The sequence below is a fragment of the Ichthyophthirius multifiliis genome (genome assembly GCF_000220395.1).
Source record: "Ichthyophthirius multifiliis unplaced genomic scaffold scaff_1120509251378, whole genome shotgun sequence".
In the NCBI taxonomy this organism is placed as follows: Eukaryota; Ciliophora; class Oligohymenophorea; order Hymenostomatida; genus Ichthyophthirius; species Ichthyophthirius multifiliis.
Genome location: NW_004085932.1, coordinates 1 through 21,963, shown reverse-complemented (window position 1 = coordinate 21,963; position 21,963 = coordinate 1). Strand labels below are relative to the sequence as shown.

The window sequence follows — 21,963 nt, the reverse complement described above, 5'->3', positions numbered from 1 at the left end:
TATTAAATCATTATTTGTTTAATACTATTTTAATTTTCTTTAAAACATAAATTTTATAATATTTTTTTACATACCAATTGTTTATTTTAATTTAAAGATAAAGACCTAATTTAAATAAGTAATATAAACAATAATAAAATTGAATATTTAAAAAGAAATATAAATACCTTTTTTTTTAGAATCTTCATATCTTTTTTATTATTAGAATTAATATACATTCATATAACTAGTATTAGGTATATCATCAGTAGTAGTTTCGATATTACAATCTTCAAATACATTATTTTTTTCTTATTTATTAATTTAGACATTAAAAATTATGTTTTCGGGTATTCTTTTCTATTGTTATTTTTTTATTAAAGAAAGTATTCAATTTTATATCATTATTATTATTCATATTGATTTAATTATTATTTTTATTCTAATATATATTTTACTAACAACTAGAATGTGTATAAATATTATTTTCTTGAATATTGTTTTGATTAATTATTATGTTATTATTAGTTTAACTTAAATATTTTACTTTTTTAATTTTTTATACATTTTCACTATTTTAAACGACCGTATTTTCCAATCCTTATAAAATATCTATAATATTAATATTAAATTAGCCTGAAGAAGCTTTAGGAATATAATTTAAAAAAAAGTTTTATTCCTTAAAATCTTCACATAATATCCATATTATAAATTAATTATTATTTCCTATAACCTTTATCAAATATTTATTGTTTTTTTAAATAGGCTCTTCATATTTGCAGTATTAAAGGTTAAGAATTCCTTTCATTTTTAATTCTTTTCTAGATTTGTAATATATTAATGTATCTGCTTTTATTGTAAAATATCTTTTTTAAATTATTTTAAATATTTTCCCTTATTTCAAAAATATGCCTTTGTTTATTTGGATTTTATTAAGTATTTCCGAATATTCTTTTTTAGTTAAAAATAAATTGATATCATTCATAATTGCGTGTATATTTCAAGTATTTTATGTTTTAACTTTATTTAATATTTTATAACTATTTAATTTGTTTTATTATTTGTATATATTTTTTATAATTTTATGCTTATTTTTTGATTTATATATATATTTTTATTTAAATATTATATAATATTATTGTATTTATTATTTTTAAACATTTTTTATTATTTTTATATGACTGAATAATTAATGAAAATATTTTAATAAATTTTAAAAATAAACTGATTTTTTTTTCTTTTTTTTAATAATTTTAAAATTTTAAATATAATTTTAAAATAAAAATCATAAATTTAAAGGAAAATTAAAATTTAATAAATAATTTTTTAAAAATAAACAAATAAAATAAATAAATATGAATAAAAATATATATATTTATTATATAGATACATATTATAAAAAAAACTATTATATTAAATATACAAATTCATTTAAAAATTATATATATTTTTTTTTAAAGTTAAAATATAATAAATATTATTAAAAATATATAAGAAAATTAAATAAATAATATTTATATCTTTTTTTAAAAAAAGAAATATATATATATTTATAAAAGAATTTTATTAAAATAAACAAAAATATATTGTTTTCCCAATTATTTCGTATAAAAAAGAATCTATAAAATTAATCTGGATAAAAAGGATGTGAAAATTTCTAAACATAAAAGCAATAAAATCTTTTTTTCAAAAAATTAAAAATCTAAACAATAAATATGTCATGTTTTTATATATCATACAAAACGTGTAATAAAATAATGATTTACTTTCACGCTAATGTTAAAGACATAGAAATATTATACTAATATTTATAAAGCATTCGTTTATAATTAAAAGTAAATATACTTATAGGAGAATATACTGGAAAAGGAGACTGTAATACATAATAAATACTAAATGATTCTAAATATATATTATAATTATATAATATTACTTCAATTTTTTTATTAATTTTAAGTAATTTATGTTTTAGGAGGATATATTGGAACTGAACTTCTTGTTATTTAACATCTTAAGATCAAACAAAGTTTTTAAATTTATTTATGTAAATTAATTTTTAGAATATGTATAAATATTGATTTATTTATATTAATGTTTCCATATATAATTTTTAATAAAAAAATTAGTTGAATTTTATTTGGAAATTTAATCTCTAAACTAATAATAGATAGTTTACAAATATTAATTATATATAAAAGGTTAAATGTCCGGTATTCATTATTTAAGGTAAATAAAATAATACTATTTGCTTTTAACATTTAATAAGCTTACTTGAAAAAGTAATTCTAATTATTTTTATATATATGAAGATTTTAAACTAACACAATAACTAAATGTTAATTGTATATATGTATTATTATTATTTTGTTTTCAATATTTTTATTCTTATAAATAAATTAAATAAAATTAAAAAAGACATTTTAGATAAAATAAAATTAAATATTAAATTAATATAACAGAAAAAATAAAAAAATATTTAATAAATAAGTATTTTATTAAAAATATATATAATTTATATTGTTTTTAAATCTAATTTATTATATATATTATTTTATGATTAAAAAAATAGTATTATAATATAAAATGATTATATAAAATATAATTTACAATAAAAAAATACTGTAAACATTAAAAAAATTAATTTAATAAAATAAATTTAGTATTATATATTTGAATAAAGAATATATATAAATAAATAAAGAAGGCTTAATAATTATTTATATATTATTATTATTTTTCTAAAAATCAAAAAATATTACATAACCGTCTAATTTTTCCAGGTTTTGAATTAATAATTTCAATAAGTTCTTTTTTTTTTTTATTATTAAATTCCAAAACTTAATTATTTATAACTTAAATTTTATCTTATTTATTTATAGGGACTATATTTGTATAATTAACCGGATAATTATTAGTTATATAAATTAGATGATTATCATTACTTTAAATATTTGTATAACACCATTAGCTTTAATTATTATTAATTTCAATATCTCCTTAAAGAATAGAAATGGTTTTGTGTGAAAATGATACACTATGACATTCAAGAACTTTTTTTTTTTATCACTAAAGATGAACATCCTTTGATTTATTTAATTTTATTATTTTTTTTACTTAAGTAATACTCCTCCATAAAGATAATTTGATATTTTTTCTATTGATTTTTTATCATCTTTATTATTATATTTTACATTTAAAGTTTCTATCTATTTCAAATCTTAATTCTCTTTTCTTTCCAATTATTTAAATATTGTTTAATATTCCAATACACTACAAGTACAATTTGTATTAAAGTATTTATTTTTTTCTTCTTTTGTCATATTACTAAAATTTATTCCTCCCAAAAAAAGTAAATATTATTTATCTTCCACTACTTATTCAATATTATTACTTTTATTCCATCTAGCTACTTCATCCTAACATTAGCTTTATTTTATTTTAAATACTATAGGATTCATTGTTGGATAATTAAATACGATTTTAAACGCAGGTTTTAAATCAATATCTCTTTTTCTAATTCCGAATACTTTCGCATCATTTCTTGGAGTAATTTATCCATTATTTTCTATTGTATAACCTCCAACAACTAATAATGCGCAATCTCCTTTTTGGCTATTTTAATTATTAATTATATATAATGTAGGATCTATCCTTGGCTATCTAAGACCATCATCTTCAAATTTATCATCTAAACTTATTTCTATTAAAGGCTTACTTTTATCATTTTAAGGTTTCTGGAAAGGATTATGACTAAAAATAAGTATTTTATCATCATTATTATAAATATAATGTCTTCCTTAATAAGAATCGATAGCAATATAGGGTGAAGGTTATTTTTAAAATTCATAATTAAGATGAAAAATACTACAATTAGTATCATAATAATAAAAAATTTATTTTGGATTTTAACTTACTTCCTATATTTTACTAGCAATCATATTACCACTAGTAATATTATTATTTTATCCTGTGTTTACATTGACTATATTTGTAACATTATTAGTATTATTTAAAGGAGGTTTTATAAATTAATAATTAGCAATAAGGAGACTTGCTTATTTATTTTCATAAATTAAACTTGTGAGTACTTTCTTAAAAGGCTTTTCTAATTTTTATTTTTATAAATTAGCTTGTTAATTTTATTCTATATTCTATTAAGAAGTAAGTTATTATAAATATGTATGTCTTTATAACATTGGTGATCTTAATTTATATTTTTATTATACATGTCTTAAAGCATGTGCTATTATTTCTATATCGATTTGTTTTTATGAAAATTCTAAATTTCCTTCACTTAATACTGAATTCATATTATATGTTAAATTTAAATATATTAAAGATTCTAAAGAACTTCCTTTAAATAAACTAGTATAAATATTTAAATCTTCTATTTTTTGAACTAATTCTATTGCCTAGTTTATTATAAATTAAGATTTATCCCGAGTTTATAAATATATTGATGTTTAATGCTTATGTTGATTAGTTATTAATAATGATTCTTCTTATTAAGAAGGTGTACTTTTTTATTTCTAAACTAATTTAAATTGTTTTGTTGATTAATTTAATGGTATACTTTCTTCTGTTCTTTAATCTTTTTCTAAAAATTTGTTTTGAATATTTTATTTGCAATCTTATGTTTTATCATTTACACCGAATACTTTTATTCTTTTTTTTTTTTTTTTTTTTTTCTTTATTTTTTTCTCTTTTTTTACTTTTGAGCATGACATGATTATATATCTAAATCAACTATATTATCCCAAACACTATTTTTAATTAAAAAAATAAAAAAATAGATAATCTTTATTAATATTGATATTATATAATATTAATCCATTTTATTTAGTTTAAAAACTTAAAATATATGATTATAATTTTTTTATGTTTATAATTATTTATTATTTGCAACTTATTGAGAAATTATTTTACTTAAACGATTAACTATTCATATATAATGATTCGAAAAAATGAAAATTGTATTTATAAATATAAATATATAAATTTTTATTATATTTTTATAAATATTTTTTTTATAATAAATTATTATTGATTTTTTAAAAAATATAATTAATAATTATTATATAATTATATTTTTTTATTTTAAAAATAAAAACATAAAATTAATTAATCAAAATAAATTATAAATTTATTTAACTAAAAAATAAAATAAAATTGGAGAACCTGGGCATTGATCCCAGTGCCTGTCGTATGCTAAACGACCGCTCTACCATTTGAGCTAGATCCCCAATTATGTTATTTTAGTTTAAATTTGTAAATACTAAATAAATAAAATATGATAAATACCTGATGTGTAATACAATCTATTATATATATTTTATATACATTTTTTTTTTATATAAAATATAAAAAATATAGATATATAAAATTATTTTTTTTCATTAAGATTTACAAAACATATTTTGCCAATAAAAGCATCACATGGTTCCATAGTATAGTGGTTAGTACTGGGGACTTTAAATCCCTTGACCTGGGTTCGAATCCCAGTGGGACCTTGTTTCTTTTTTTTTTTTTAATTTACAGAAATCAAAATATTTATTTTTAACATTAATTTATTTTAATTTTTTTAAATATACAAAATTAATAAAAAAAAAAAAGGGCGAAAAAATCTGGATTATAGTATTTTTTTTTTTAATTAAGTTTTTAAAAATAAATTACTACTATTTAATATATTTCTTAAAAAAATAAAATAATATTTAAAATTATAAAAGTTTAATAAGAAATTGTAAATTGTGTTTTTTTATAAATTTATACAATATATTCTCAAAAGTAAATTATCTTTTTTAAAAAAATTGTTACCTAATTTGTTTTAAAAGATTTATAAAGATTAATTATAAATTTATAAAAAATATAATAAATGAAACTAAAATACTTTTTTTTAAAAAAAAAAATAATAGAAAACAGTCATAAAAACATTCTTTAAAAAATATATAATTTAAATAATTTAAATGAGAATTATATAAGTATGATAAAATACTTAAGTATTAAATATCAAAAAATAAAAAAACCAAAAGAACTTATTTATTTAAACAAAAAACACATGCAAAATAAAAAAATAATATAATATTTATTATAATACGTCAGGATTTAAAGAAGTTGATTATAAAATATTATTTAAAAAAAAAGTGTAGTATAAGTAATTTTTCTAAATAAACAAATAAAATACTATATAAATATATAATTTTAATATATATAAATATAATATTAAATCATATTTTTGATATATATGATATAATCGAAATTTTAATAAATAGCTAACATAATTATATTTAAAGTATCAATTTAATTGAAAAAAATAAGGAAAATTTATATTAAAATCATATTTAAAGCTAATAAAGTTAAAATATAATAAAATATTAAAATTAGAATAATTTAAATAAAAATATATACTCTTTATTTTAAAATAAAACTTGTATATTTGAAAAAAAATTAATATTTATTTAATATCAAATATTTTTTAAAATAAGAATTTATATATATATATATATATATATATATATATATATATTTATTTAAATATATGATCTATAATTTAAAATCTATTATAAATTAAATAGCCTTTTTAAATATAATAAATATACTAATTTATGATTATATTTATTATAATTAAAGAATAAAATTAAAAATAATATTAATTATAATAAATCAATATACAAATTAAAACATAAATAAAAAATAAAAATATTAAAATAAAATAATAAATCAACAAAAAAAAAAAAAAAAAAAAATGGATTTAGGATTTTAAGTTTCTGATAGAAGTATTCAAGAATTTAACTTAATGAAAATGTTAGATAAAAATGGTTAAGGAAAATACCGCTATATAATATACAAAGTTATAAACAATAAGGAAATCGATATTGAAAAAATAGGTTAAAGAGAAGAAACATATGATGACTTTGTAAAAAGTTTACCTTTAGATGATGCTCGCTATTGTGTATTTGATTATAGTATGACTTATTCAGATGGAAGAAATGCAAATAAGTTAATTTATATTTTCTGGTGCCCTGATACTGCTAAAGTAAAGGTTAAGATGGTTTCTGCTTCTACTAATTAATTCTTTTTTGGAAAATTACAAGGTGGTTTAGTTTCACATTAAGCTAATGATTTATCTGCTTTGTCTAAAAACGAAATTGAAAAAAAATTATCATTCTGATATATATTTATTATTATTATAATTTTTTTTTAAAAAAAAAAAATTATATATTTGCTTTTTATTATTATTAATATTTTATTTTAAATTCCATTAATTGTATAATTTCTTTTTATTTTTTATTATTTTATGTTATAAAAAAGATTATTTTATTCACTTAATTTTTTGTTTGTTTCTAATTTTATTTTATATTAAATAAATTTTTTTAAAAATAAAAAAGAGAAATAATTTTTTTGTTTTTTTTTTTTTTAAAAAAAACTATAAATTAATAATATATAGAACAAAAAACAAAACTAGTCTATATAAAATACAATTAAAGGGTTGGATTTATATTAAAACTATATTTTTAATTTAGATAATTTTATAAAAAATAAACACCATTCATTAAATTTTCTTTTTCAAAGTACTCAAAAATATATAGGCCAAACATGTAAATCCAACAAAAAGGGTAAATTAACATCCAAAAGATTACCAAAGCCCAAGCTCAAATCCCAATTAGTCTAATGGATTAAATTTATAATTATAAGCTTAATACTCATTAGTTGAAAGTGCTTCAAAACTATATCTAAAAGGGGACAGATATTCAATCCACCCAATCCAATCTTAATAATTACTCCTGTTTTTATAAAATCCTGAAAAAAGCATAAAAGGCATAATAAGCATAGGAGTAATAGCCATTGCAGTATGAGAATCATTAAAAGCAGAACTTCCTAAATATCCCAAACCTAATCCACATGCTCCTTATACCATAGATATTAAAATAAAAGTAAGTACTTATTTAGGACTAGAATCATTCAATCCAACCATCCAATATTAAATAAGAGCACTCAGAATACATTAGAAAAGTGTAGGAATAACCTCAATAAAAAATTTAGATAAAAAGTAAGGACCTAAACTGTATAAATTGGCTCCCTATTCTTTCAAATATACCACTTTTTCAGCTGGGAAAGTTAAAATACACGGATTTAAACTCATCATAAACATACCTACAGAAAAGAAAAAGAAAAATCCATTTTTATTATTTATATCTCTTTAAGTAGGATTAACATCTTTATTTTTATTAAAAATATAAAATGAATAATTTATTATATTTATATTTACTTGGAATTTGCCAAAAAATAGCTCCTGTAAAAAGGCCTATAATTATAGTTTATATAAGCCTGGCTTTAAATACAATAGGGTTTCTTTTAATAAAATTAATTTATCGATAAGATAATTATTAAAATTAATATGCTAATGTAGTGTGTGCAGATTTTTTCTTTATTATTTCTTTAGAACTTAATTCAATTTATTATTTTATCCCTTCTTCTAATTACGATTTATATTTATCAAAATAAAGATTAAAATTCTTTTTATTTACTTCACTAGAAATATGCATAATTGACATAAAATAATCGCCTGGATTACTTAATTAAGGACACTTAAAGCCTATATTATTAAAATAATTAATAATATCGTTTTTTCCCGGTCCTTAATAAATTAATTATCCTTCAACCATCAACATAATATTATCAAATAAATTCCAAATATCAGAAGAAGGTTAATGAATAGTAAAAACGACTGTTTTATTATTTTCATGGGCATAATTTACTAATTCATAAATTAAAAGATAAGCCGTAAAACTAAAAAAATATATTTTAAATAAAATAAAAATAAATTAATACCTATCTAAACCAGAAGTTGGTTCATCTAATAAAATACATGTAGGATCGCTCACTAATTCAAATCCTATTGAAGTTCTCTTTTTTTCTCCTCCTGATATTCCTTTTACAAAATTTCCTCCAATATAGCTATCTTTGCATTTATCTAATTTCATCTTTTTTATCATTTCATTTACTTTTTTTTCTTTATCTTATTGACTTCCTTCTATTTTGAGGTTCGCTGCAAATTATAATTATTCTCTTACTGTCAATGTCTCTGTTAATATATCGTTTTACATTACATAAGAAGCAAACTGAGAAAATTAATCAGAGTTATAAGGCTAGTTATTTGCAAGAACTTATCCTTCAATTTTGGTTTTTGAACTATTTTCAATTCTCTTTGATAATATATTCAATAATGTAGTCTTTCCTGCTCCAGAAGAACCCAAAATGGCAGTCACAGTTCCACTTTTGCATACTCCACTTAAAGATCTTAGAATAACTTTATCACCCTTTTTTGTTTTAACTGTATATTTCAAGTTATTAAAAGTCAGATCTACTCTTTATTATTAACTAGTATTAGTATTATTATTTAACTATTCATTATATCTTGCTTATTAAGGCACAATTTGATTTTTTTCATTATCAACCATATTTTAGTTTTTTTTTTTTTTTTTTTTCTTTTTTTATTAAATAATAATAATTATAATTTTTTTAAAATGTGAATAAATAAATAACTATTTTTTTTATATATAATTTCACTTATTTGTTAAATTTAATTACTAATGATAAATAAGAATAAACATTTTAAATTAAAAAAAATTTCGTTTAATAAATAAATTAAAAAAAGAAAAATCGAGAAAATCTATAGAAAAAAATATATTAAACAAAAAATGTAATTAGCATTAAAATTAACTGTAAAGTAAATTAATAGAATATTTTTATGATATTTAATTAAAATTGTAAAATATAAATTGATTTTTTATGTTATTATTATTTTTTAATATATTTTATAAATTACATATATATGTTACTATATTTAATATAAAGAAAATTTTAAATTATATATTATGTAAGAATTATATAAAATATAAATTATATCTAAATATAATCATAAAGAAAAGAATAAATGATTATTATATAACAAAAAAATATGGTAATATTTATTTAAAAAATATTATTTTTTGTTAATATATTAATTATATAATAAAATAAATTATAAAATTAATAAAATTATTAATTTTAATTAAATAAACAGGTGTCTAAGAAAATAAAAATTATATAAATTCGAAAAAATAATAAAATAGATAATTAAATATTCTTTTCATATATTTTTAAAAATAAAAATCATAAATATTTATTATTTTAAAACTAAAAAATATATCTAAAATTTTTTAGATATTAAATCTATTGCAATTATATAATTATGATGTACTTTATTTTATTTAAACAACATTTTTAAAAGGGAAAAGTCAAAAGACTATTATTTAATGATTAAAGAAACAAAGTTATATAAAAAAGGACATATATACATTCTTATTATTTATATCTCTAAGAGTAGGATTAAATCATAAAAAATAACAATTATAAATTATATATAAGTGTATTAATTAAATGGAATTTATCAATAAATAATACTTCTATTATAGCTTATATTGCTCTTGATTTTAATAAAATTAAAATTCTTTAAAAAGTTACAAAAACTAATAAAAATTTGAGGTTTAAATTTATTTATATAAAATTTCAATTTGGTTGTTATATGTTATCATATAACATTATTTTATTTTTAATTATACTATTAATATTTTATCCATCTTAAATAAATAGGTAGAATATAAAAAAATTTTAATACAATTTGCCAGTAACTAATATATACCCTTCTATTTGTATATTGTTATGTATTAGTATTTTTAGACCAATTATATTTAATAGGGTTGTGTTTCCTACTTCTAAAGAACCTAATATTACTTTCATCTAAATAGTTTAAAAGAATTATTAATTTTTTAAATATTAAAAAAAAAAATATCTTAATTTATTTATTTAAAAAAAAATATTTTCTTTAAAGATACTATTTATATTATAAATGTGAATTTATATACTTTAAAATATTGTTAATTAAAAGCAACTAATTAAAATAATAGAATTAAAGATAAAAAATAAAATTAAAAATATTAATAACATCATAAGGATCAAACATATAAAAATTATTTCTATTTCATTTTTTTTATATAAAATATTAAGTTTAAATAAAATACTATTAAATATTATGTTTTAATTAAATAATTAAATTCAATTTAATATAATAAAAATAAATTATTTTAAATATTGCTATTATATTTATATATCTGTATTACTTAAGTAAAAGATAAAAATAATATATTTAAATATATATTTTGAATTGTTATTTATAATATAATTTTTTTATATTTATAATAAATTATATATAATCGAATTTTATATAAAAACTTTGTAATTATAAATTAAATAAAATGTAAATAAAAAAGTAAATATATAAATTTATATTATATAATTTTAAATTGAAATATAAATATTTGTTATAAATTAAAAAATAATAATATTTTTTTTATTACTATAAATAGTTCTAATAAATAATATTATATATAGTATTATAAAAAATATTTTAAATTAAAATATAAACTTAATTAAAATTTAAAAAATAAAAATATAAAAAATAAATAAATTAATATTAATGATATTTATAGATTAAAAAAAATATATTTATAAGTAATATATTATATAAAAAAATATAATACAAATAAAAAAAAAATTAATAATAATAAAAATAAAATAATAAATTACTATTAAATTATATTAAATATTTATAAATTAATATAAATTATAAATATATATAAATATAAATAAATATATATATATATATATATATATAAATTTATTATTATTTATTAATAATATATGTATTAATATAATGATTTTTTAATTTAATATAATTATTAATCTTAATATATATTTATAAATTTTATATATATTTTCAAAAATTAATATATATTTTTATTATTATGTAATTTTGTATATATATTTACATATATAAATTTACATTTTTATATATTTTTTTTTTATTGTTATTTTTATTAATATTTTTATTTATTAATATATTTTTGTATAGATTATTATATTTTTATATATATTAATATATAAATTTTTAAATTAAAAATATTTATATAAATTAAAAATATTTATATATATATAAATTTATAAATATTTATGTATATTTATTTAAAAATATTTGTTAATTTTTTTTTTTATATATATATAGATTTTTATATTTATATATATTAATTTATGTATTTTTTAATTTATATTTTTATTAAATTTATTATATAAAATTATTTAATATATATTTATTTATATTTATTCATTTATATGTATTCTTATAATAATAAATTATAATAAAATATTTTTTTAAATATATAATAAAATAATATACTTATATAATAAAAAATAGTTTACTTTGATTTTTTATAAAAAAATAAATAATAGATAGGTAATTTTAATTATAACATTTAAAATATTATAAAATGAATGAGTAGATATTATAATAAAATATACCCGAAAATCGCAAATAATTAGATTTATAAATAGAATTAACAAGTCCAAATTAATTTTTAAAAGTATTTAAAAATAAATTAAACTAAAGGAAAAATTATATAATCTATTTTTATAAATTTTAGTAAAATGAAAATAAATAGTTGAAATAAGTTGATGATAAATTTCAAGATTTAGCATTATCTCTAAAAAAATAAAAATAAAAGAAACTAACATTATGTTAAAAGCTTTATAAATTATTAACAAAGGAGGAAATTCCGATAGAAGAAAATGATGAATAAATTTCTGAAGAAGAATAAAATAGGCGTTATTAATTAGCAATTAAAGGTTGGAGAAAAGTAAAAAATGTAATTACAATAATTTCTATGAATAGGTAAATTTTAATATAAAATATATATTCATAAATATGCTCGAACTAAAAAAAAAGAAAAATGGGATATATTGATCAATATAAACCAATTAAGAAATTTTTATAATATGAGAATTTTTTAATTATGCCTTTTTCAAAATTTAAATTTTATTGGACTTAGTTAGAAAGTTTTTTAATTTTATATAATATTATTATAGTTCCTTTTAGGTAAAAAAAATAAATTAAAATATAAAATTTTTTCATAAAAAAAAAAAAATTAGATATGCTTTTGATAAAATAAATACTCCAGTGTTATAAAGTGTTGACATGTATATGGATATTTATTTTCTTTTAACCATGATACTTAAATTTTTTTGCGCTTATATTGACAAAACACGGCTTATAAAAAGTTTAAGATTAATAGCAGTTAGATATATATTGTATTATTTTTTTATTTAAAAAAAAAAACTATTTTTACAAAAATAATAATGTTTCATTTATAAATTATAATAAAAAAAGTGGATTTTTGTGGATGGAATAAAATGGATTATTTATATTTGAGTTATTGTGTATTTTTCCTTACTATTTTTTAGGTTATTATGGATTAAGATTTTTGAGAATTTTATAAATAACTTTAGTTTTAGATTTATTTTAACAGTTTTGGAATACTGTAAAAAAAAAAAAATACTATATGAATATTATTTATTAGTATTTTTTTTTTAAAAAAAAAAGCTTTTAAGTTTAGTCACATCAAATATAAATTTAACTAAAAGTTTAACTAGTATATTATAATTTTTATTAGCACTAGGAATAATAGGTTAATATTTAGCTTGCTTTTGGTATTTTTTAGGAATCTAATAAAATGTGGAACTTGGCTGGGATAAAAATCTTTAATAATAAAGAATGTATTCAGGATGGGTTCATGAATAACTATATACAGATCCTAATGATTTTCATAAAGTTGGCAAAAACATTTAATTTGAATTTATAGCTTCTTTATATTGGGTATTTACTACTTTAACAACCTTAGGATACGGAGATTTTTACGGATAAACAGTAAATGAGTATATATTTACAATGTTTGTTGAGGTATTTTTTTTTTGTTAAAAAAAATAATAAAAATTAAATATTTTTATTTTTTTAGTTTATAGGTGTTTTTGTATTTGCTTATATGATGGGAAATATAAATAATTTAATTGAAAAGTTAAATGATGATCATGTAGAGTATATTCAAAATGAAAATGAAAATCTAGATTAATGGATAATTAAAATTGATCGCGCAAATCCTACAAGAAAGTTACCTTAAACTTTTATTGATGATTTGAGAAAAAGATTCACTATTTATTGGCAAAAAGATCACACTACAGTGGTTTAAGAATATCCTTTTTTTAATTAATTACCAGTTGATTTAAGAGAATAGGTATTTTTTTTTATTATATGATAGATAATAATTAAAAAAATAAAAAAAAAATATATATAAGTTAGTAAATCATATTTTTAAAAGATTTATTGATCGCTTTCAAGTATTCTTTAAAGGACTTGAAACATCTTTTATATAGGCAGTAGTAGTAAACTTATATCCGAAAAAATTTACATAAGTAGAGCATGAAGGAAGAAAATAAATTGATATTATTCCTATTGATACATGTCCTAATGATTTGTTTTTTATTACAAAAGGAAACGTAAATTTATATTACATATTTAAATAAATAAGTCTCTAAATAAATTTCAAAAGGTAACAGTGGCTTCAAATGATGGTGTATTAAAATATTTAACTTTAGGGTAAGGATCATATTTTGGAGATCATTTAATCTTATTTAATTTGAAATCTTCAAATGCATTCATGTTTTATACTTATTTAATAATTTATATATTTATTTAATAAAACAAAAAAATAAGGGCAATAGAAGAAGATGTAGAATGTATGTGTATAAATAAATAAACTTTTCTTGAATTATGCGATTTTTATCCTTATAGTCATAAAGTACTCAAGTTTAAAGCATATGCAAGAAGAAAACATTTTAGAGAGGTTAAATTGAAAGTTTTATAAAATGAAGATAATTAAAGACATAAGTATTTCTAGTAAAATGAAATTAATTTGTTAAAAGATAAAGACAAAAATTAAATATAAATAAAATAAACAGATTTCCTTGTAAATATTTAATAAAAAGAAGAAAATTTCATCCCAGATTTTGTAAAAATTGTCGATGAAGATGATAAAATAAAAAATATAAATAAAAATGAATATAGTTCGTCTCCTAATACATCTAGTTAATTTAATGCCATTGAAGAATAGTAAAAAAATGAAATTATTAAACTTGCAAAAGATTTAAATGTAAATTTTATAAAAAATAATATATATATATATATATATATATATTTATATATATATATATATATTTTTAATTTTATATTATTTATATATATATTTATTATTAAATTAGGATAAAATTGAACACTTAAAAAGTGCCCTTTCTTAATTAGATAATGAAGTTAAAGTTAAAGTTTAAAATATAAAAACTGAACTAGAATTTATTGCTAGGTATGAGGAGGTCATACATGGTTATGATGAAGATAATTAATGAAAGAGTAATGAAAATTGTAAATTATCAGAAAATACTTTTAAAGTATAATAGTATATTTATATATTAAAACTATTTATTTTATTATACTTTTTTTATTTTTTTTTACTATTATGTATTATTTATTTTAAATTAATATTAAAAAATACTAAAATATAATTAAAATTAAAATAAAAATATTAATAAAATAAAGCTTTTTATGTATTTATATCAATTTATTTTGAAGGCTTTGAATATTTTTAGTGACTTTACAAAGTCAGTTTTTTCCAATTCTTTTAATTTTTCATTAATTAATTCTTATTTAAGTCTCTATTTAAATATTGCATTATAATTAGCTTTATATTATTTCAAATCGTTTCCAGCTAAATCAACTCTTATAGGTTTTGATAGTTTCCAATCAACACTTCCATTATATTACATTCTATAATAAAAGTATATGAAATATAAATAAATAAATAATATACTTAGTTTCACTTCTTGGCACTTCTTAAGCAAGTTAACGGGAATATAAAGAGCGAAGACAAGCCAAAACAAGTTCTTAAAATTCTAATTCATCGTTTAGATCAATCCAATTATCGACAAAAAGTTTTGTCAATTCAGTTAATGGTTTTGAAAAAGGCAACTTTTTTTTTTTTTTATAAATATTTGAAAAATATTTTTATATATTAAAAATATATTACTTCTGAACATTTTTTACACTAAAATACATTCTTTTAAGGTTTCAAAAATTTCTATAAATAACCATATTCTTAGCTATAAGAACTAGTAATTTAGCTTTTTCTAAACATTTCTTCTGCTTTTTAAAAACTAAAATTACAAATTAATATAATATCTTATAAAGAATGAATTATAATGTTTTATAAACAATTAATTTATTTAATATAAAAAAATATTTCTATATATTAAATATACTTGCATTCTTCTTATTAAGTAATTTATTATAGTTATACACTTGGAGGCTTTGATCTTAATAAAATAAACAAAAATTAATTAAATTTTATATATAAATATGATTTATTTTTTTAAAATAACCTGAATTTTTTATGGCCTTTATGCTTATATATTGCTCCTAATAATTATAAGCCTCTGCGCTCTTTTTCACTAGAACAATTCAACCAATCTTTGTAATAAATAATATATTCAGGCTTTATTATTTATTATAGAATATTCATTTAAGCATTTGAGTAATTAATTTCCATTTTATTTTATTTTTAATTATCTATTTATATTAATATTTTTATTTGATGGTAAAATTTTAAGATGGTATATTTTTAATTACAAAAATTATAATATAGAATTTGTAAATTATTTTAATTTTATAATATTAATAATAAAAAATTTCTAATAAAACATATTTAAAAATATAATAAAAATAAATAAGTACAATATAATTTTAAAAATATTTAAATTAAAAATAAATAAATATAAATTAATAAGCATATTTATTATCTTTAAAAAATTAATTTTAATTTATAAATATGCTTTGATGATTAACTTTTTAAAAAAATATTTAATAAAATATATAAAAAATAAATATAAAATAATAAAAAAATAAAATAAATACAAATATATATAAATATATATATATATATATATATATATATAAATATAATTAACAAAAAATAAACAATAATGGAGAATACTTTCGAAAATTAAATATAAACTTTATGCGAAAAAATACAAAAATTTAAAGACGAGAAAGATTTTTGTTTAAAAGGTGTATTTGTAAATGACGTATACATCCAAAAAGATTAAATAATTGAATAATTAAAAAGCGAACAAATTTCAATAACTTAAAAAACAAAAAAAGAATTACAAATTAAAAAAATAATTTAAGATTTTCAAATTTATGAATAAGATTTTTTAATAGAAAGTGAAATATTTACAAAAGAAATTTAATTAGATAAATTTATTTAAAAACAAGAATGTTTAAAAAAGGAATTCACGTAAAATAATTTTGCTCAAATTTTATTAATATATGAAGATATAATGTAAACTTATCAAAAATTAATCTATTAAAAATCATAAAAAAACTATAAAAAATTTATTCACATAATCCAATAATTACAAGATAAATACGAGGAAGTTTTAAATAATTTCCAAAGAAAATACACTGATTAAATTATTTAATATACTAATCTAAAAGATTAATAAAAATTAGAAGAAACTCAATACGAATTTCCTAATTAACAATAAAATCTCCAAATAAACGAAATAACGGAATATGAATAAAAAATGCTCGAACAATAAAATTAAGAAATCAAATAAATAGCACAAGAAACTTACATTATAAATTAAATCCAACAAGATTTTTTCTAAAAAGTGCAAGAATAGGATTAAAACTTAAGTAGGATTGAAGAATAAACAATTTAATCAACTCAAAATATATAAGAAGCAAAAGAAAAAATCAAAAAAGCTAACAAAGAGCAAATAAAACACAAAAATACTGTATTAGAAGTTTCAGGAGGAACAGTTGGAGCTGGAGTAGGATTTGTAATGGGAGGGCCTGTTGGAATGGCTTTAGGCGCTGGTTTAGGAACATTATTTGGTAAAGGAGTAGGAAAAATAAGTGGAAATAAATGAAAAATATATATTTATTTGAAATAAATAAATAAATATTTTCTTAATTTATTTTGTATTTTTAATATATTTTTTTTATTTTAGTTTGTCCACTTTGAAAAATTATTATAAATCTTTTTCTCTGGTCTTTTTTTTTTTTTTCTCTTTTTTTATGCAAATGTGGATTTTGGTCTATCAAATAATAAACTTTTTGTATTCTATGTATATTTTAATAATCATAAAGTTAATCTCTTGGTTTTTATATATTTTATGGTTTAAAAAATTTAAAATTTTTTGTAAAAAAAAGTAACAAAATTTAAAAAAAATAATGCATATTTACGAAAAAAAAAAAAAAAAATTAGAAATATATAAAAATATATTTTATTTTATTTTCTAAAAAAAAATATATATATATATAAATAATTTTTTTTTTTTTTAAAAAAAAAAAATTACAATTGGAATCACACCAAAATAAAAATAATTTTAATACAAAACATCTACCAGAACTCGAACCCGATAACAAATTAAATCTGATATCAATCTAAGCATATTTCTTCTCATAACACATATAAACTAACTTTCATATAGATTAATATTATCTTAAAAAAATACAAAAATCAAATCAATTTAACATAATATTTTTATTATTTAAATATAATTATAAATTTAAAATCGATTTATATATCTCTTTTATTTTTTTATCTGATCAATATATTTTTATTGTCTAATAGAAAAGGGTTTGATATATTTTTATTTTTTTTTTACAAATTTAATAAAAATATTAATAATTTTTTTAAAGAAATAAAGTGTTTAATTTAATTATTTTATGAAGAGAAAATGCTATTTGATGAATAATCTAAATATAGTTACTATATCAATAATTCTATAGTTTCTATAAAAATCTGAAAACCGGGAATTGAAATTATATAAAATTATTATATATTATATCCAATAAATCTAATAACAAAAATTTCATATAAAATAAACTAAAATTCAATTTTTTATATTATAAATATTATATATATATATTTTAATCAATTTTGTTCTAATATTAAATTTAAAAGTAATATTGGATATGAAAAATACTTATTTTAGCTATTTATTTATATTCTTTTAAATAATTTAGTTAAGTCTCACTTATTAGGATATAACAAAATAAACACATATAGAAATAATAAAAAAACAAACAAAAATTATTTATATATAAAAAAAATATATATTAAATTTATAAAAATCTATTTTTAATTTTTTAAAAAATATTATATAATTAATTATTTTATAAATATACACATTAATAAAAAAATTATATTTAGAAAAATATATTAATTTTTATAATATTCATAAATTATAAATATATTATTATAAATATTTGTAAAGGCAGTATATTAAAATATATATTATTAAAAATTCATATTAAATCGACATTTATTATTTACTCATTTATTTGCACTATACTGTTTTCTAAATTTTAAAAGTTGTAATTTTTATAATCTTTTATATTGTAATCTCTAATATAAATAAAAATATTTATATTTAATATAAAAATAATAAAGTTTTTTAATTAATATATTAAAAAATATTTTTATAAAAAAATTATTTTTTTAATCTTTTTTTAAAAAAGAATTGAATAAAATTAATTATAAATAAATGCCATATTTTATATTATTATAATTAAAAAAAATATATATATTTAATTGTATATAAGCATTTTCTTTTTATACATATTTATAATTAGATTAAACAATATAAAAAATTAATATAAATAAAATCATTTAATTCACATTTATTTTGATTTATATTAAATTATACATTATTATTCTTTATAATAATTATTGTTTTTTAATAAAAAAAAAATTATAATATAATATGATTTTTAATAATTAAAATCTATTTCGATTCTAAATATCTATAAAATATATAATTAAAATCCCATACAATAAACAATATCTATAAAAACAATTATATGTCCTTAATAATCAAAAAAATAATTAATTAAAATTTATATAAAACTAATAATATGTATATATATATTTTTTTCTTTCTTAAAATTATTTTAATAATAACTTTTAAATCATTTTTTTATTTATTTTTAGAAATATCTTTATAGATATTTTTTTTTAAATTATTTATTTTAAATATTTTTTTTTTAATTTATGAAATAAAAGATTGCTTTTTTATTAAAATAAATAATTAAAATTTTTATGAACTTATTAAATATATATAATAAAATTATATAACATAAAAAATTATTTATAATAAATAAAGTCATTATTATATATAACTATTAAATATACTATACTATTATTATATACACTTCTATTAATTTTTCTATACAGATACACTTAATGATCTTTATATTTAATTTTTACATTTTTTAGAATTATTTTAATTAGATTTAGTAACACTATCACTTTATATAGTATCATTTTAGTTATTATTATTTTATTATTCTTAAACTAAGAAATCATAACTGCTAATATCTATATTTTTAAAACTAAATTCGTTACACGGGATTTAAATATTGTTAAGATTTTATTATTAAGAATTTTAATTTAGTAAAATATTTTTAAGAGAGTTCAGCTATTAAAAATAAGGTGAGCCTTATTACATATTATTTTAACAATCCAGAAAAGGAACTTAAGAATTTTGAATATTTAAACTATTCAAATTTAATTATTCTTATTTTGTATTTTACTTTATATAATCATCTTATAAATATATTTCCTTTTTAAATATTTATATTATTATTATTTTTTTAAAAAAAAACTTTTTAATCTCTTGAATTTTAGTTTGACAATTTTTATTCTATTTTACTACTTTTTAATTTAACTCTTAAATGATTTTGTAGATGTTTTTAATTGAGCATTTTATTTTTATTTATAAATTAATTATTCTAAATATTATTCATTTATTATACATTATTTAATAAATTATGTTTTTAATTAAAATTAATTTATTAATTATTTATTTATATATTGTTTTTATTATTTTTTTCATTTTCTGAAAGATATAGTATATAGTTTACATTATAATCATTTTTTTTATTGTTGTTTTATTATTATATAATAGTTTGATTTTAATTGTTTTTACATTTAAATTTAATTTTACTTTAACTATTTTAGCTTTTAATTGTTTATTTAGTGTTTATATTAATTATGTCAGAAACACTTTAATTTTTTATATTTTAGATACTCTTTTAAATAGTTTTTTCTTCAATTTTTTAATTACTACTACTTTAATTAATTACTATCAAAAATTTCCAAAAAAATTCTAATATATTATTCAAAGCTTCATTATATAATTGTTTCTAAATATATTAAATTACATTAAATTAAGTCTCTCCTATTAATTTTTAATAAATATAATTTTTGTTTCCTTCATATTATAATCTGTAAGCATTTAAAATTAAAAAAGATCTTACATCTTATTATTAAGTTCCATTTATATCTAAATTTTCGTAAATATTACTATTTTCACTGCTTATTGAATATTAACTATTTGTTTCTTTATCACTAATTTATGACTTTTTTAAAAAAAATTATTTTATTATTATTATTTTTTTAACATTTTACTTTTATTTAATTTTATTTATGTCTCTAATTATTGTATTTGCGAGTTTTATATCTGTTTTAACTGACTTTTATATATTATAATTTGATTTTGCCTTATTTAATATTTTTTTGGTGGAAATATTTCTGAATCTTCTTCAGAACTTGATATATAAGTTTTTTCTATTTATTTATATTTTATATAGTTTATTTTTATATTGCATATTTTTTATATTTTTATATTATAATCTTTGAATTTTCACATAAATATATAATATTTCAATTATTCTTAGCTTTTAAATAATTAATTATTTTATAATAATTAAATTTATTAAAATAGATATATTTTCATAACAACTTTTTTTAATTATATTTAAATATAATAAACTATATATTAAAATTACTAAGATTATACTAATAAATATATAAAAAAAATATTATGATTTTATAAATATATTATCTTATTATAATTATTATATTTTTTTTATATTTTAAATATAATTTATATTTAAAATTAAATAGAAAATAAAATATTTTTTTTAATTATTTAAAGTTT

At 15.3% G+C, this 21,963-nt stretch overlaps 6 protein-coding genes and 2 non-coding genes across 8 annotated transcripts, besides 39 other annotated features; 4 read left to right on the top strand and 4 right to left on the bottom strand. All coding sequences in view use genetic code 6, as the record gives it.

Annotated features, from left to right (window-relative positions):
* Positions 1-1,067: 1,067 nt before the first annotated feature.
* Positions 1,068-1,110: a microsatellite.
* A 2,323-nt stretch (positions 1,111-3,433) lies between these two features.
* Positions 3,434-3,859, bottom strand: IMG5_191940 (hypothetical protein; the record flags this gene model as incomplete). Its single annotated transcript, XM_004025056.1, has 1 exon — positions 3,434-3,859. The coding sequence occupies one exon, from the start codon at positions 3,857-3,859 to the stop codon at positions 3,434-3,436; it is 426 nt and encodes a 141-aa protein (XP_004025105.1).
* A 777-nt stretch (positions 3,860-4,636) lies between these two features.
* Positions 4,637-4,695: a microsatellite.
* Positions 4,638-4,695: a microsatellite.
* Positions 4,646-4,689: a microsatellite.
* Positions 4,696-5,149: 454 nt separating the features above from the next.
* On the bottom strand, positions 5,150-5,222 carry IMG5_191930. The gene has a single exon. It is a non-coding gene; the product is annotated as a tRNA-Ala (tRNA).
* A 195-nt stretch (positions 5,223-5,417) lies between these two features.
* IMG5_191920 lies at positions 5,418-5,489 on the top strand. Its single transcript has one exon. It is a non-coding gene; the product is annotated as a tRNA-OTHER (tRNA).
* A 671-nt stretch (positions 5,490-6,160) lies between these two features.
* Positions 6,161-6,202: a microsatellite.
* Positions 6,162-6,199: a microsatellite.
* A 263-nt stretch (positions 6,203-6,465) lies between the features above and the next one.
* Positions 6,466-6,516: a microsatellite.
* Positions 6,517-6,721: 205 nt separating this feature from the next.
* IMG5_191910 (hypothetical protein) lies at positions 6,722-7,147 on the top strand (the record flags this gene model as incomplete). Its single annotated transcript, XM_004025055.1, has 1 exon — positions 6,722-7,147. The coding sequence occupies one exon, from the start codon at positions 6,722-6,724 to the stop codon at positions 7,145-7,147; it is 426 nt and encodes a 141-aa protein (XP_004025104.1).
* A 247-nt stretch (positions 7,148-7,394) lies between these two features.
* On the bottom strand, positions 7,395-9,471 carry IMG5_191900 (hypothetical protein). Its single transcript, XM_004025054.1, has 3 exons — positions 8,809-9,471; positions 8,246-8,766; positions 7,395-8,193 (listed from the first exon to the last, which is right to left on the bottom strand). Exons 1-3 carry the CDS (start codon positions 9,435-9,437, stop codon positions 7,526-7,528), a joined length of 1,818 nt encoding a protein of 605 aa, XP_004025103.1. The 5' UTR covers positions 9,438-9,471; the 3' UTR covers positions 7,395-7,525.
* Positions 9,472-9,861: 390 nt separating this feature from the next.
* Positions 9,862-9,895: a microsatellite.
* A 1,480-nt stretch (positions 9,896-11,375) lies between these two features.
* Positions 11,376-11,431: a microsatellite.
* Positions 11,432-11,449: 18 nt separating this feature from the next.
* Positions 11,450-11,481: a microsatellite.
* A 62-nt stretch (positions 11,482-11,543) lies between these two features.
* Positions 11,544-11,600: a microsatellite.
* Positions 11,588-11,692: a microsatellite.
* Positions 11,591-11,695: a microsatellite.
* Positions 11,643-11,692: a microsatellite.
* A 39-nt stretch (positions 11,696-11,734) lies between the features above and the next one.
* Positions 11,735-11,794: a microsatellite.
* Positions 11,744-11,815: a microsatellite.
* A 65-nt stretch (positions 11,816-11,880) lies between these two features.
* Positions 11,881-11,959: a microsatellite.
* Positions 11,891-11,922: a microsatellite.
* Positions 11,898-11,959: a microsatellite.
* Positions 11,910-12,028: a microsatellite.
* Positions 11,967-12,006: a microsatellite.
* Positions 11,990-12,051: a microsatellite.
* Positions 12,052-12,055: 4 nt separating this feature from the next.
* Positions 12,056-12,113: a microsatellite.
* Positions 12,061-12,098: a microsatellite.
* A 38-nt stretch (positions 12,114-12,151) lies between the features above and the next one.
* Positions 12,152-12,194: a microsatellite.
* A 1,427-nt stretch (positions 12,195-13,621) lies between these two features.
* On the top strand, positions 13,622-15,303 carry IMG5_191890 (hypothetical protein; the record flags this gene model as incomplete). Its single annotated transcript, XM_004025053.1, has 5 exons — positions 13,622-13,807; positions 13,863-14,138; positions 14,454-14,500; positions 14,969-15,053; positions 15,163-15,303. The coding sequence occupies 5 exons, from the start codon at positions 13,622-13,624 to the stop codon at positions 15,301-15,303; spliced, it is 735 nt and encodes a 244-aa protein (XP_004025102.1).
* Positions 15,073-15,147: a microsatellite.
* A 207-nt stretch (positions 15,304-15,510) lies between the features above and the next one.
* On the bottom strand, positions 15,511-16,499 carry IMG5_191880 (hypothetical protein; the record flags this gene model as incomplete). The annotated part of the gene is made up of 5 exons (XM_004025052.1): positions 15,511-15,721; positions 15,765-15,922; positions 15,981-16,107; positions 16,213-16,266; positions 16,333-16,499. 5 exons carry the CDS (start codon positions 16,497-16,499, stop codon positions 15,511-15,513), a joined length of 717 nt encoding a protein of 238 aa, XP_004025101.1.
* Positions 15,933-15,975: a microsatellite.
* Positions 16,489-16,540: a microsatellite.
* A 259-nt stretch (positions 16,541-16,799) lies between these two features.
* Positions 16,800-16,912: a microsatellite.
* Positions 16,802-16,851: a microsatellite.
* Positions 16,817-16,911: a microsatellite.
* Positions 16,830-16,912: a microsatellite.
* Positions 16,867-16,911: a microsatellite.
* Positions 16,913-17,535: 623 nt separating the features above from the next.
* On the top strand, positions 17,536-17,883 carry IMG5_191870 (hypothetical protein; the record flags this gene model as incomplete). The annotated part of the gene is made up of 1 exon (XM_004025051.1): positions 17,536-17,883. The coding sequence occupies one exon, from the start codon at positions 17,536-17,538 to the stop codon at positions 17,881-17,883; it is 348 nt and encodes a 115-aa protein (XP_004025100.1).
* Positions 17,884-19,066: 1,183 nt separating this feature from the next.
* Positions 19,067-19,128: a microsatellite.
* Positions 19,068-19,107: a microsatellite.
* Positions 19,129-19,923: 795 nt separating the features above from the next.
* Positions 19,924-20,004: a microsatellite.
* Positions 19,971-20,005: a microsatellite.
* Positions 20,006-20,073: 68 nt separating this feature from the next.
* Positions 20,074-20,119: a microsatellite.
* Positions 20,120-21,576: 1,457 nt separating this feature from the next.
* Positions 21,577-21,626: a microsatellite.
* Between the last annotated feature and the right edge of the window lie 337 nt (positions 21,627-21,963).